This window comes from Gracilinanus agilis, chromosome 3 (assembly GCF_016433145.1).
Source record: "Gracilinanus agilis isolate LMUSP501 chromosome 3, AgileGrace, whole genome shotgun sequence".
Taxonomy (NCBI): domain Eukaryota; kingdom Metazoa; phylum Chordata; class Mammalia; order Didelphimorphia; family Didelphidae; genus Gracilinanus; species Gracilinanus agilis.
This window is the reverse complement of record NC_058132.1, coordinates 135,132,430-135,147,586: the sequence shown is the minus strand read 5'-3', so window position 1 is coordinate 135,147,586 and position 15,157 is coordinate 135,132,430. Positions and strand designations below refer to the sequence as shown.

Sequence of the window (15,157 nt, the reverse complement as noted above, 5' to 3'; positions counted from 1 at the left end):
GCCTGCCTTTGTGCCTCAGTGAGGGTGTACATGCTGCTGCTAATTGTCAGGGGGTCCAGTACTAGGATGATATCTAGAATCTAAGTGGTAAAATTGCTGAGCAAGTATGCTCTTCTGTCATAGTGTCTGAAAATATTTCACATTGTTCCCAAAGGGTAAACATCATAGAAGTACACTTTGTTCATTTGGTAGATGACAATTGAGTAAATCCCTCTAAGTGCTGACAATAAGAGAGAAGGAGCAAGTTTGTAAGCAAATGTATCCCTAGGGCTAATATTGCTGTCAGCCTTGATGTTTGCAGGTAAAATTGAGCTTTATTTCCTCTGAAGTGTGTTAGAGTGTTTCATTGCTCCATTTTGGGGGGAGGGGGTGGATCCCTATTAAAAGCAGATGACTTGGAAATGGTGGTGAGGGTTATTAGACAATTAATCAAGGACTATAGCTAACTTGTCAGAATGTACAAGAAAAAAAATGGTTTCTGATTTCATATATAGGGGAATGGCTAAGTCTGATTGTTCTGTAAATGTGTAACTAAGAAAGGTCATTGAGGAGAATCCCTGTCACTTGATCTGAAAATAGAAATAGAGACTGGACCTGTGATTTCACTGGTAGAGGAAACTCCCCTCCACCAATGTAGACCAACTCACCTTCTATACAACCTAGAATTCCAAAGAGATGCAGAGAAAACAGAATGAGTTTAAGTGACTTGTCCAGAGTCACACAAGTAGTATATGACAAAGATTGGATTTGGGCACAGGTGTCCTTTCCTCTTTGCCCTCTATGCTTCTCCATGTTTTGTACAACTGCATCTATCCAGAATCAATAAATTTATACAAAAAGCCTAGGTATAATGGTAATGATGATGACAATGATGACAATGATTCATATTTCTATAGTACTTTAAGACTTACAAGGTACTTTTTTCTGAGCAGGCAGGCAGAAAAGTAATTAGCCCATTTCAGTCTGTGACAAAGATTAGCATAGTCAAATACCATAATAATAATAACAATACTAATAATAATAATTTAGTTTTTGCATTTATGTAGCACCTACTATGTGGCAAGCACTCTATTAAACACTTCATGAATATTATCTAATTTGATCCTTACAACACCCTGAGGGATAGGTGCTATTATTATCCTCATTTTATAGTTAAGGAAACTGAGGCAAATAGGGGTTAAATAACTGCCCAAGATTATACTTTTGATTTTTAGAAATAATTATAGATACTACAAATAACTTAATATTCACATAACCATACATTTTTTAGCATTTTAAGCATAAAAACTACTTTTAATGCTAGCTAAAACCTACAAAACAGTTGTGTTCCACCCAGTTTATGGTTTATCTAATCCCTATCTTTTCATTGCCCTTTTATCCTCTTATATTCATTTTTCCCAGTTAGTCTTCCAGTTTTAACTTCCTTTATCCATAATAGTTGCCTAATATTCACTTAACTATTTTCCTCTTAGTCATGTGGTTTCCTGTCCTCCTGTTTACTTCCTAACTTCCCAAATCCCATCTTCTCTACTTTCTTGGTTGCAAATGGAATCATAGTTTTTGTTCCCTGTCCTCTTAGCTGCCCCCTTTCAAACCTATCTGCTCTGCCTTCCTCTCTCTCTGATGTTCATTGCTTTCTCTCTGACAAAAATCTTTTTAAATATTTTAATATTTTGTCATTTTAATTTCCAACACAACATTATTTATTTCATTAAATATTTCCCAATATGTGTAAAAGAATTTTTCACAGTCATTTTTTGAAAATTTTGAGTTCCAAATTCTCTCCTTCCTTCCCATTCCTCTCCCTATCCTTGAGAAGGCAAGAACTTTAATTTTTATTATACATATGTCAATGTCAGAAATATTTCATATTAGCCATATTACAAAAGAAAACATAAACAAATTGTAATAATAATAATGAAGTAGGAAAAAAGTATGCTTCAATCTGCAAAGTTCAACAGTTCTCTCTCTGGAGGTGGATAGAGCATCTTCATCATGGGTCATTTGCAATTGTCTTGATCAGAGTCATTAAATCTTTCACAAGTGATCATCCTTACAATATTGTTATTACTATTTATAATATCCTCTTGCTTCTGCGCACTTCCCTTTGCATCAGTTAACATAAATCTTTGCAGGTTTCTCTAAAACCATCCTTCTCATCATTTCTTATAGCACAATAGTATTCTATCACCATCATATGTCATAGTTTGTTTAGTTATTACTCAATCAATAGGCATCCCCCTCATTGTCTAATTCTTTGCCACAATAAAAAGAACTGCTATAAATATTTTTATACAAATAAGTCCTCTTCCCTTTTCTTTGATCTTTTTGGAAACTAGGCCTATTAGTGGTGCTAATGAGTCAAAGGACATGCACAGTTTTATAGTACTTTGGATGTAGTTCCAAATTAATCTCCAAAATAGTTGCACTAGTTAACAACTCCATCAAGAGTGAATTAATGTCTTAATTTTTCCCCAACCCCTCCAGCCTTGGTCATTTTATTTTTGTGTGATGTTAGCCAATCTGGTATATATATGGGGTGGTAACTCAGAGCTGGTTTAATTTGCATTTCTCTAATCAGTAGTGATTTTGAGCATTTTTTCACATACCTCTTGATAAAAGCTATTTCTTCTCCAAAAACTGCTTATTCATATCCTTTGACCATTTCTCAATTGGAGAATGACTTATTTTTATAAATTTGCCTCAGTTCCCTATATATTTGAGAAATCAAGCCTTTAGTAGAGAAAGTTGCTATGAAAAAATTTCCCACCTTGCTGTTTTTCTTATTATTTTAACTGCATTGTTTTTATTTGTGCAAAAGCTTTGTAATCTTGTGTGCTCAAAATTATTTAATTTACTTCATTTAATTCTCTCTATATGTTATTTGGTCATATGCTCTTTCCTTATCCAAAGATCAAGGGGTACATTTTCCCATGCTCTTCTAATTTACTTATATAATTTTTGTGGCTTTTACCTTATTTTTATATACTGTATGAGATATTAGTCTATGCCTAGTTTTTGCCTAACTGATTTCCAATTTTCCCAGCAATTTTTGTAAAATGGTGAATTTTTACACCAAAAGTGTATTATGTACCTAATCTATTCCACTTATCCACCACTCTATTTCTTAGTCAGTATCAGATTATTTGGATTTTTACCTCTTTGTAATGTATTTTGAAATCCAAAGGCCACAATCCTTAACATTTTTTCTACTGATTCCCTTGGCATTCTTGACCTTCTTTTCTTTTTGTTACTATTTTTTCTAGCTCTTTAAAATAATTCTCTGGTATTTTGATTGGTATGGCTCTGAATAAATTAATTTAGATAGAATTGTCATTTTTATTATATTGGCTTGACCTACCCATGAGCAATGAATATTTTGGCAATTATTTAGATCTTTTTTTCCTTTGTAAGAAAATGTTAACAGTCCCATGAGTTTATCTTGGCAAGTAGATTCCCAAATATTTTATGTTGTCTGCAGTTATTTTAAGTGCAATTTCTCTTCCTCTTTCTTGCTGCTGAGTTTTGTTGGTAGTATACAGAAAAACTGATGATTTGTGTGGGTTTATTTTATATCTTACAACTTCCCTGAAGTTACTCTTTAAAATAGTTTTTTAACAGGTTCTCTAGGGTTTTATAAGCATACTATCATATCATCTGCAAAGAGTAATAATTTAGTTTCCTTATTCTAATTCTTTCAATTGATTTTTCTTCTCTTATTGCTATGGCTAGTATTTCTAGTATAATATTGAATAATAGGGGTGATAAGGAGCATCCTTCCTTCATCCCTGATCTTATTGGGATGACTTCTAGCTTATCCTTGTTATAGATAATGTTTACTCTTGGATTTTTTGTTGGTGGTACATTTACCCTTCTCATTTTTATACTAATAATTTGGGTCTCATCCTTTTTCATCAAATTAATCAATCAGTTGTCTACTTTATTTATTTCTTATAAAATCAGCTCTTAGTTTATGTATCAGTTCAATTTTTTAAACTTGCAGTTTTATTCATCTCTCCTTTAATTTTTAAAATTTCCATTTCAGTATTTAATTAGAGGTTCTTTATTGTTCTTCTTCTATTTTTTAATTGCATGCCCAATTAATTTAACTGTTCTTTCTCTCTTTTATTAATTTGTACATTAAGAGATGAACTTTCTCCCAAGTATTGTTTTAGCTATATCCCACTTGTTTTAGAAAATTGTTTCATTGTTTTCTTTAAAGAAGTTAATTGTTTCTACAATTTGTTCTTTGACCCACTGATTCTTTAGGATTTGGTAATTTAGTTTTCAATTAACTTTTCATTCAAGCTTCCACAGCAATATATTAAATATAATTTTTGTTGCATATGGTCTGAAAAGGATACATTTAATATCTCTCTTTTTCTGCATTTGATTGTAAGATTTCACATCCTTATACATGGTCAATTTTTGTGAAGGTGCCATAGACAGCTAAGAAAAAAGTATACTTATTTCTATTCCCATCAAGTTTTCTGCAGAGGTCTATCATAACTAACTTTTCTAAAATTTTATTCATCTCTTTGACTTCTTTCTAATTTATATTTTGGTTAGGGTTATCCAACTCTGAGAAGGGAAGGTTGAGGTCACCTTTTAGTATAGTTTTACTATTTTCTCCTGAAAATCATTTTCTTTTAAGAATTTGGATGCTATGTTATTTGGTGCATACATGTTTAGTATTCATATTACTTCATTATCTGTGGTTCCTCTTCGCAAGATTGGTTTCCCTGTTTATCTCTTTTAATTAAATCTTTTTTTTTTTTAGTTTTTGCTTTGTCTGAGATCATGATATCTAATCTGACTTTTTTTTTAAAACCCTTATTTTTCATCTTATAATCAGTGTTGTGTATTGATTACAAGGCAGAAGAGTTGTAAGGACTAGGGATTGAGGATTAAGTGACTTACATAGGGTCACACTGCTAGTAAATATCTGAGGTCAGATTTGAACTCAGGACTTCCCATCTCTAGATATGGCTCTCAATCCGCTGAGCCACTTTGCTGCCCCTTTCCCCTAACTTTTTAACTTTAGCTGAAAAAAAAATAGATCCTGCTCTCGCTTCTTATTTTAAGTGCATGTCTCTCTGTTTCAAGTGTGTTTCTTGTAAATGACATATTGCTGTACTTTGGATTCTAATCTACTCTGCTGTCTTCTTCTATTTTATAGGTACATTCTTCTTATTCAAATTTATTTATCATTATTAACTTAAGTGTGCATTTCCCTTCATCCTATTTTCTTCTATTTACCCTTCTCTCTCTCCTTTTGTCTTCTCCCTCCTCCTCTAAAGTCTGCTTTTGGCCAGTGCTTTCTTTTTTCTGTCTTCCCTTTTATTTCCTTCCATATTCTCTTATCTCCTTCTCTCCTACTTCCCTGTTGAGAAAGATAGATTTGTATTACCAATTGAATGTATCACATACTCTTTCTATCTCTCTCTCTCTCTCTCTCTCTCTCTCTCTCTCTCTCTCTCTCTCTCACCACACACACACACACACACATTCATTTGTAGTCCATTCACTCATCTCATTTTTCATACTAGTAATCTGTACCTCTTTTTCAACTTGGTCAGTTCTACTTTTTAAGAAGTTATTTTCATCCATGAACTATTTTATCTTTTTCCATTTGGTCAATTCTGTTTTTAGGGTGTTATTTTCTTCAGTTTTTTTTTGTCTTTTTCACCAAGCTTTGATTTTTTTTCCTGTACTTTGCCATTTTTTGGCTCCTACTCCAGAAGTTTTCTTCACATACTTCTCATTTTAACCTTCTCTCTACTCTGACTGACCTTTTCTATTAACAACATCTATTTTTTATCTCTGCTACCTCACTTGCTTCTCACTTTCTCTTCATCTAAAATCATCTTACTGCAATCTGCCTTATTATTTCCTCTTCCTACTTCTCAGATTTTCCATCTTCAGACTCTGCTTTGCTTCTGGCTCTACTTTACTTCCTTATTTCCACCATTACTATTGTTTAGGTATGCTAAGTTTACTGGTAATACATATTGTTACTATGGTTTTTCAACAAACTGAACCGAGACAATATTATACAGTTTTCAAGCCTTCCAACTTTCAGTTGATTCAATAACAACCATAGTTCCTGAGGACTAATGATATAGCATGCTCCCCATCTTTTGACAGAGAAGTGATGGATTAAAAAATGTAAAATGATATATGACTTACATGTTTTGACTTGGCCAATGAGAGTATTTGTTTTGCTTGACTGTACACATTGGATACAAAGATTTTGTTTTCCTTCCTTTCTCATTCAATGAGACTGGGAGGAGGTGAAAATAAAAGCTTGTTAATTAAAAAGTAAATTAAGATCATTCCTTCTATAGATTGAGGTAAGGAGAGGAGGGACAATACTATTTAGTGGAATGAGTACCCACAGTGATGGAGTATTGCAGTAAGCAAGATCCTTTTACAGACTCATAAAATTTTAGAATTGAAAAGGACCTCAGAGATTCTCTCCAGAATTTCAAAAACTATAATGGGCCAGAAGAGACAACACTATAAGTATAGGGACCTTTTTTTGTCCTCATATCATACTATATAAAAAGACAGGTAATCCACACAGAAAAAAATCACCTCTTGCTTACCAAGGAATAAATTCTCTACCTATTCTTAAAACTACATCTCTAAATTTTCATCTGTCGTATACCCGGTAGTCTAAGGCAGATGTTAATGGGAAACATAATGTGTAGTGGGACAGAAGCCCAGTTGCTTTCAGTTTGTCTTTAGTCAGATACTTGGAAAATCACTTTGAGCAAATATGTACAGAATAATGCAGGAGAACGGTTATATGAAAGAAACCCAAATGTCACCGAGAGACTTTTGAATGTAAAAATCTCCCCTGAGCAATGTGTTTGACAATAATCAGATACGGATTACAGCAGAAGCTATCAGTATCACTGTTCTTTTTTTTTCCCCATAGACTTCCCACTTTTATCAGTCATCAACTTTCAATAAAAACTGCTTCCCTTGACTTCCACAGATGGTGTGCTGAGCAGACAGCAAAATGTACTTTCCACAAAGGGATATTAGGTCTCACTCAGGACCTCAACCAGAAGGGATGCTTGATAAAAGCCATTTGATAATAAGAGAGTAGAAAAAATAATGGGCTGCATACAATAGCTAAACAAGGATAAAGAAACCCCAAATGAGTTTCATCACTGGAATAATGCCAACATTAGAAAAGTAAGTTACAAAGAGTCTCTTCCTAGGAATCCATTTTTATTCTGTAGGTGCCCGGTAGCATGAAATAAATAGGTCAAATAAATTATTTACCTATATAGCCCCCAGTAGATTATATTCATTAAAAGGAACAAAACATTCTTGTTTCATAATATTCTAGTCACACAATCTCAGATTCATTCTGTCAAAATTGTGATTATGTATATAAAACAAGTGCTTCGCAAACCTTAAAACATATAAATGCTAATCATTTTACTATTGTTATTAACTGTTTTGCCACTTATGATATTTTATTTAGACAACTCAATAGATACAGAACACTGATCCTAAACTCAGGAAGATCTGAGTTCAAATCCAGTCTCAGATACTTAATAACAGCAAATCATTTAAACACTTTTTGTCTCAGTTTCCTCAAATGGAAAATAGGCATCATAATGGTACTCACCTCCTATGGTTGTTGTGAGGAAAAAATGAGATAACAGGGTAAAACACTTAACACAATGTAAGTAGAAGTAGATACTTAATGAATTATTATTCCCTTCCCTTTCTCCTTTATCTGCAGCTATCAGGTTATCCCAGTAGAAAAATAATTATTTTGGTGGCTGATTTTTATTTATTGACACTAATACTAATGTTCTCCCAGTCATTTATTTAAATAATAGTAACAATAGTAAGCATTTATATAGTTTTTTAAAGTCTGGATAACAATTTCTATGTATTAGCTCACTGCATCTAGTACCATGTCAGGACCAGATCATATGCTCATCCTGAGCAAATTCCATGGAATATAATCCCTTTCCACATCATTTGTATTTATCTTTCTATTTACTTCCTATTTCTTTCTTTGTAAACAGTCTCCATGCCCTCTTTTAAATTAAAATTAGAGTCAAACATATTGAAAATATGGGCTGCAATTTTCCTCTCTTTCCCTGGGTAAGTTTAACCATCATTCTCCCAAGTTTAAGGAGAAAACACTCTCCCCTATATCTCTGGTTGTCTGGAGATACAATCCATATTAAGTCTCACTCTCAGCCTCAGTGCTAATAAATAATTTTTATCTATTTGAAATAAAAAATTCAATTATCTAGAAAAGTTTATTAAAATAGTTATAATACCTGTGAACAGATCCTTCAAATCTGGTTATCTCACTAAGACTAAGCTGTGTAGCTGAAATTGTCATTGTTGTTCAGTCATTTCACTCCTATCTGATTAAATGGTGACTTTTCATGTCCCCATTTGGGATTTTCTTGGCAAAGATGCTGGTGTGGTTTGCCATTTCTTTCTCCAGCTCACTTTATAAATGAGGAAATGGAGGTAAACAGGGTTAAGTGACTTGCCCAAGGATACAGCTAGTGTCTGAGGTTACATTTTGAACTCAGGTCTTCTTGACTCTAGCCCCAGCATTCTATCCACTGCACCACGTAGCTGTCTATAGCTGAACTACGCATCTTCAAACATAAGAAAGGAGAGACATATTCTTCCTACCATATACATTCATAGAGAACTTCCCTTTTATAACATAAGAAGGACTCATCTATATAAGCCACCCAAAGACTGCAATGAATGAGAATATGATTGTGGACCATAACGTCAAACATATTTGGCAAAGCAGTTTACTTTTATTATCCTGTTTGAGCCCTGGAAAAACCCTGTGTACTAAGTTCTGATATTATAATACTCCTTTTTAGAGGTGAGTAAACTGAGGCTGGCCCATATTCATACAGATGACTTATAGATGTAAAGTCTTTTACTCTTTCTTCTTTTTGATTTTTTAATGAAACTGCTTCTTAAATGGTAACTTCCAAAAGTTTATAATACAGTGGGTAAAATAATATTTTCTTTTATTTACCCTGAAACTATTTCTCTTAAACTTGAAATTTTCCACCCAAGTCTAAGAACTCTGGGATTGGGTAAACAAGTCTGTGGTTACCCTATCCATATCCTTCATAATTTTATAAACAGAGAGGAGGCCTGGTTTTTGTCTTTTCACAAAGGCATTCATCCATTTGATGCTTTTAATGATAGTTGTTGGGACCTTTTCTAGCTCATTGACTTCAGAGCTTCATGTCTTTCTTGAGGTGCAGAGGCCCAGACGTCCTTCAACATTCCTGGTTGGAGAAATACATCATGATTTCCCTTTTGCCTGTGGCTTTGTTATGTGGTTTTATTCTAAATTTAGTGCCGATGGATTAAAACAATCATTAGAACCAAGTCCACTGAGTGAAGACACATCGTAGAACCCATCCTCCCATTTTCCTAAGCTTACATGTCTGAATTCCATAATTTATTCTGGTGGTTTGTCTTTTTTTTTAACTATATCTACAGAATTCATACTATCCCAAGACAGCTCAGTTAGTCCTTCCTGCCAAAAGGGATTTTTTCCTTGTGGAAACCTTACAAAATGCTTGCCTCGGGCTTTTCATTGTGATGGTGTGAATGACTGTGGAAATGGAGCTGATGAAGAAAACTGTGGTGAGTATCTCTTACTTAACAATATAGACATACTTCATTTGACAAGCGTCTGAAAAGCCATGAGTGAATTGAACCATATATTAAATAGGCAAGAAAGAGAGTATTGAATATCGTGTAGGGAATCCCTTTGTAAAATAAGAACTCTATTTTTAAAAGTTACTCTTTAATTTATTGCTTCTGGAAAACAATTCTGTCTTTAGGTATACATTCAGTCAGCATGGCATAGGGGTATAATTATGGATACTTTTTATGTAAGTAAGCATTCATGGGGCAGCTAGGTGACTATACTTCGTAGCTATGAGAATCTAGGCAAGTCACTTAACTCTAATTGCCTAGCACCCTTATTACTCTTCTGCCTTGGAACAAATAATTAGTATCGATTCTAAAACAGAAAGTAAGTGGGTTTATTTAAAGTTAGCATTCAAGGTCTTGCTTTTTAAATTTGTATCCCAACATTTAAAGTATTTGACATATAGTAAGCATTAAAAAAATTTTTAAATCCTTATCTTCTGGCTTAGAATCAATATTAAGTATTAGTTCCAAGGTAGAAGAACATTAAGGGGTAGGCAACTGGTGGTAGGTGACTTGCCCAGAGTCACACTAATAAATGCTTTTTAAATTATCTAAGTCATTTATCCATTCAAATGCTAGCTGTTCATTCATTCTATTCATAGTGTCTAGACATAGTAGACCTGTACTTTTGCCACCAAGTAGTTCAGAAAACTAATTAATATTAGACCAGCTTTGTTGTTTGGTTTATAAATTATATCAACTTAACAAATTTTTATTGGCCATTCTCATATATATTACAGGGGGAAAATATAATGATAAAACTGAGTTACAAGAATACATAGATAGATAGATAGATAGATAGATAGATATAGATATAGATATAGATATAGATATAGATATAGATATAGATGATATAGATAATTTGGACACTACTAGCTATTATTTTCATCTTCATGTAAAAGTTCTTGCTTTCCTAATCTTTAATTTGACAGGGAGTTGGGGAGGAGGCAAGGAAGCCAGTTCTCAGTTTAGTATTGAACATTAAAATAGTTGGTGTTAAAATGAGTAATTAAGTGGTAAGTTCCATATGGCTACCTGTGATTATCCCTGATTGCTATCAATGATATTTACTGATAGATTTATATATATTACACTGCTTTGAGAGTATTTTTGTATCCATAAAAGCATTCCTTCCACTGATACAAATTAACCCTGCTGTGCCCGAGTAAACAAGTCTTCTTGAGTTTTTTTTTTTTTGGCTAAAAAGAATTGTAATCTACCCAATAGTCCTTGACTTCAGGGGTTGGACTTTTTAGAACATAGCTGGGTCGACCTTTGGACAATAGACATTGATACTGTCCATTACCAGGCCTATTGGACTCTAGTAGAAGGGGAAAACAATTAGTATTCACATATCACTTATTGTAAGCCCAGCACTGAGCTAAACATTTACTACATTTATCTCATTTGAACCTCATGACACCCCCCTGGGGAAGGTGCTGCTGTAAAAACCCCTTTGCAGGTGAAGAAACTGAGGCAAACAAAGATTAAGTGACTTGTAGAAGGACATATCTGCATAATAACAATTAGCACAGTTAATGTTTTCCTAAGTCCTAGTTCCTCTTTTACCTGATTGTACATTTTGATTATAAGAATTTTATTTTTAAAAAATCTTTTAATTCATTTCATGACCAGTTTTCACATCATTTCATACTTGTTACCATTTCTATTTTAAAATTGGATATCAATTCTACAAGGGTTCATTCTTCTTTTATAGGAGACAATAGTGGATGGGCCAGTATCTTTGACACAATTCATGGAAATCCTAATAATATGGAATTATCACAGGAATGCTGTAAGTGGAATTGGTTAAAAGGTTCTGAGTTGCCATATTATAACTAAGATGATGATTTATGTTTTTTGTGTGCATGTGTGGGTGTGAGTAGAAATATATCTGGGGACTGGGATTTTATAGCTTAGTCACTTAATTCCACATATCGCCGTGGGAAGGAGCTCAGGTTTTCATAAATCTATGCAATTATTTCTTCTGACAAGGCATGAAAAAGACAGGAGGAAGAAAATGAATGTGTTGTCCCACTGAGGTCATTTTAGTGCATTAACAGGCTACCAGGAAGGAAAAGTAGGGAATCAGCTAAGCTCTTCATGAAATACAGATATCACTCTTTGTAGAAACATATTTGGAATTTTTAGCATGGGTGTGTATTTTGTTTTTACAAAAGGATATTTACTGAGAAAAATAGCAGGTACTGGAGCCCGGAACTTCCCAAACCAGAGGCATACTCATCCTTCTACATAGTCACTCTTTGGTGTGGTGAAGAGATGGGGCATAACTGACTTTGCAGAATTCTTCTGACAGTTAAGTTGTTTAGAATCTTGGGAAAAGTTCAGTTGGTCCTGGGAACTCGTGAGAGAACCAGGGTCCATCTGAGCTCCTTCTTTTGATTGAAATCTGGCCTATATTTTGCAGCTTCTCTTTTGAGATTTGTTAATTTAGCTAATTCCTTTGAATCTCCCTACCCTACCTTATTCCCACCTCCATTTTTCCCTGCCTGAATTCCTGTGAGGGTTTTGAAAGGAGGGTAGTTTGGAGTGTTAGTTTAAACTTGATATTTTAAATAATCAAATAGGGCTTACCCTTGCAACAATTTACTTATTGATTCTTTGTATCCAACTTTCCTAACCCCATTGATTTCAAAACCACCTGAGAGCTGAGTTAAGGCAGGTCCTTTCTCAGTCTCACGTTCCTGCTTCCCTTCCCCCACCTGAAGTTTCTCTAAGCGGCAGTTAGGACTACCTTGTATCCCCTACCCTGCCAATCTATCCTAGAAGACAATAAACCCTGTTTGTATTTAATCAAGACCTTGTGGCTACTTCATTAGTTGATTAATAAGAGAGGGAGGAAGAGAGAGAGGAATAACATACTCTCTGGAATTTGAGGGAAGCTGAGGGTATCCATTTTGGGAGGAAGTGTAACTTCAATGCTTCCTTTCTAGTCCCTTCCTGTGAAACTCACTAAAGCCTCAAGTCAGTTTCAAGCTGGCCATGGCTGGCTCTAACTTTCCTCTGAAAAAGTGTCCTTTTACTTGAAGGGCTCAGTCTGTTTTCCTTCAGTGTTTTGTCTCTAACCTGGGTTCCAGTCTGTATTTCCCTGCTGCTGTTGCCTGCCTTAGATTAACTCATCCTCTCCCTTGCAACTCTTGGTAACTCAGTGTTATATTCCCTAAACTCAGACATTCCCTTATTTTACCTACCACCTCAACTACCAACCTTCCTCATCCACTAGATTGCCTTAGGGATTCACAAACCCCTATCCACAGTGTCTATCCTCTATTCCAACCAGCTACTACCTATAGCCTAGTCCCTTGATTACCTCCAGCCTTGGGTCCCTTGCCTTGCCTTATTCCCTATTCCTACCAGCTATTACCCCTAGCTTCAGTCCCATATTACATCCTGCAGATTCCCTTATTACATCTTTAAATCCCCTTATAACATTGGTCTCCAGGAAGAGTGGACTCAAAAATAATTTTTTTATTTTAAAATTTTTATTTAATTAATTAATTTAGAGCATTTTTCCATGGTTATATGATTCATGTTCTTTCCCTCTCTTCTTCCCACCTCCTTCCCATAGCTAATGCTCAGTTCCACTGGGTTTTACATGTGTCATTGATCAAGACCTATTTCCATATTATTGATATTTGCAATAGAGTGATCACTTAGCATCTATATCCCCAATCACATCCCCATGTGATCAAGCAGTTGTTTTTCTTCTGTGTTTCTACTCCCAAAGTTCTTTCTCTGGATGTGAATAGTGTTCTTTCTCATAATGGACTCAAAATTAAAATGGTTCCCAGTAAACATTCCCCACCCCACCTTGCCCCCATCTAGTTCACTTCTGTGTGACATAGCTGATGGAGAAACACACTACCTCCCAGATGTCTGGTCCATTCACTCCTGGGCTAGATGCAGCAGGGTGATCCTCAAAGATGGCTTATTTATTTATTTGTTTGTTTTTTAATAAAACCCTTACCTTCCATCTTGGAGTCAATACTGTGTATTGGCTCCAAGGCAGAAGAGTGGTAAGGATAGGCAATGGGGGTCAAGTGACTTGCCCAGGGTCACACAGCTGGGAGGTGTCTGAGGCCAAATTTGAACCTAGGACCTCCCATCTCTGGGCCTGGCTCTCAATCCACTGAGCTGCCCCTTCAAAGATGGCTTTTATATAACTGAATCCCTACTGCTTTCAGTTCCAGTGTAAGAAAGGTTAGGCAAATAAAAGGGGTTTTTTTCTCATTATGAATGTATTATCATGCAAAACATATTCCCATGTTATTCATTTTTGTAAATGAATAATCTTATAAAACTCAAAACCCAAATCATATGCCCAAATAAACAACTGATAAATCATATGGTTTCATTTGCATTTCTACTCTAACAGTTCTTTCTCTGGAGGTGGCAACTAACAGTTTAAATGGTTACCTGATTTACCTTCAGCTAGGTGAGTCTGGATCTCAGTAATAGATCAGTCCTAAATGTCAACATTCCCCAGATGAAGGACTTTTATCCAAGACAGCTCAAAGCTACTCAGTGAGTCCTGTCCCTGGAGCTGACACCTCTAAGACTTGAAACATATAAGCAGTTCTCCTCATCTACAAAGGTGCTTTCAATAGCAGGAGGAAAGGCATGTTCCCTCCCCCCCCCCATCCTCCCACCCTTCTTCTGGTATATTGGGGTCACCAGAGGCAGTCTGACTCTGGAGATGAGCTGGTGATTATCGTTGGCATCAGAACTCTTAACCTCAAGACACCCAGCTGTCCTCTATGTCCAGATTACAGTCCCAGTCAGGAACATAGGTTTTATATGTGTGTATATAGAATCACATGAGAAAGAACTTTTAAAAATTTAGAAATTAATATATATGCATATTTACATACAGATAGATACACACATACATATTGCCTCAATTTCATATAGATATGGATTTCCAAATGGAACTTTCTAGGGTCACCTCCCTAAGAATCTCTTACTGTCCTTACCCTATTTTTACCTCACATAAGCTGTTTCAGAAACTTAGCCAGAAACAAAAGACCAGGAACACTCCATCAATAGTCAGCCACAGAAGCAATAGTCAAGCCTAGAACTGGATTTATGCAACACTTCACAGTGATTCTGTCACAGAGACATACACGTAGTCTTGTTTCAGGAGCTGAGCTCTGGGAACCACAAAGTACAAGAAAAATGTGAGTCGTGAATAATAATAGCTAGTATATATATATATATATACATATATATATATATATATATTGCTTTAAGGTTTACAAAGCATTTTATATATGGTATCTCATTTATTACTGTTATAATCTTAGTTTCAAAGTGTCTATTATACCTTCTAGAAAATAAACTCCTTGATGGCAAGAACTTTATTTCTCTTTTAGTTTTAATAATTAGGATT

General features: G+C 34.8%; 1 protein-coding gene across 1 annotated transcript in view; it reads left to right on the top strand.

Annotated features, from left to right (window-relative positions):
- Positions 1 to 868: 868 nt before the first annotated feature.
- The window catches only part of RXFP2 (relaxin family peptide receptor 2), a 76,079-nt gene continuing 61,790 nt past the window's right edge, over positions 869 to 15,157 (top strand). The window contains 3 exon segments of the mRNA XM_044668960.1: positions 869 to 914; positions 9,529 to 9,675; positions 11,465 to 11,542. Coding sequence (XP_044524895.1) covers positions 869 to 914; positions 9,529 to 9,675; positions 11,465 to 11,542 — 271 coding nt within the window.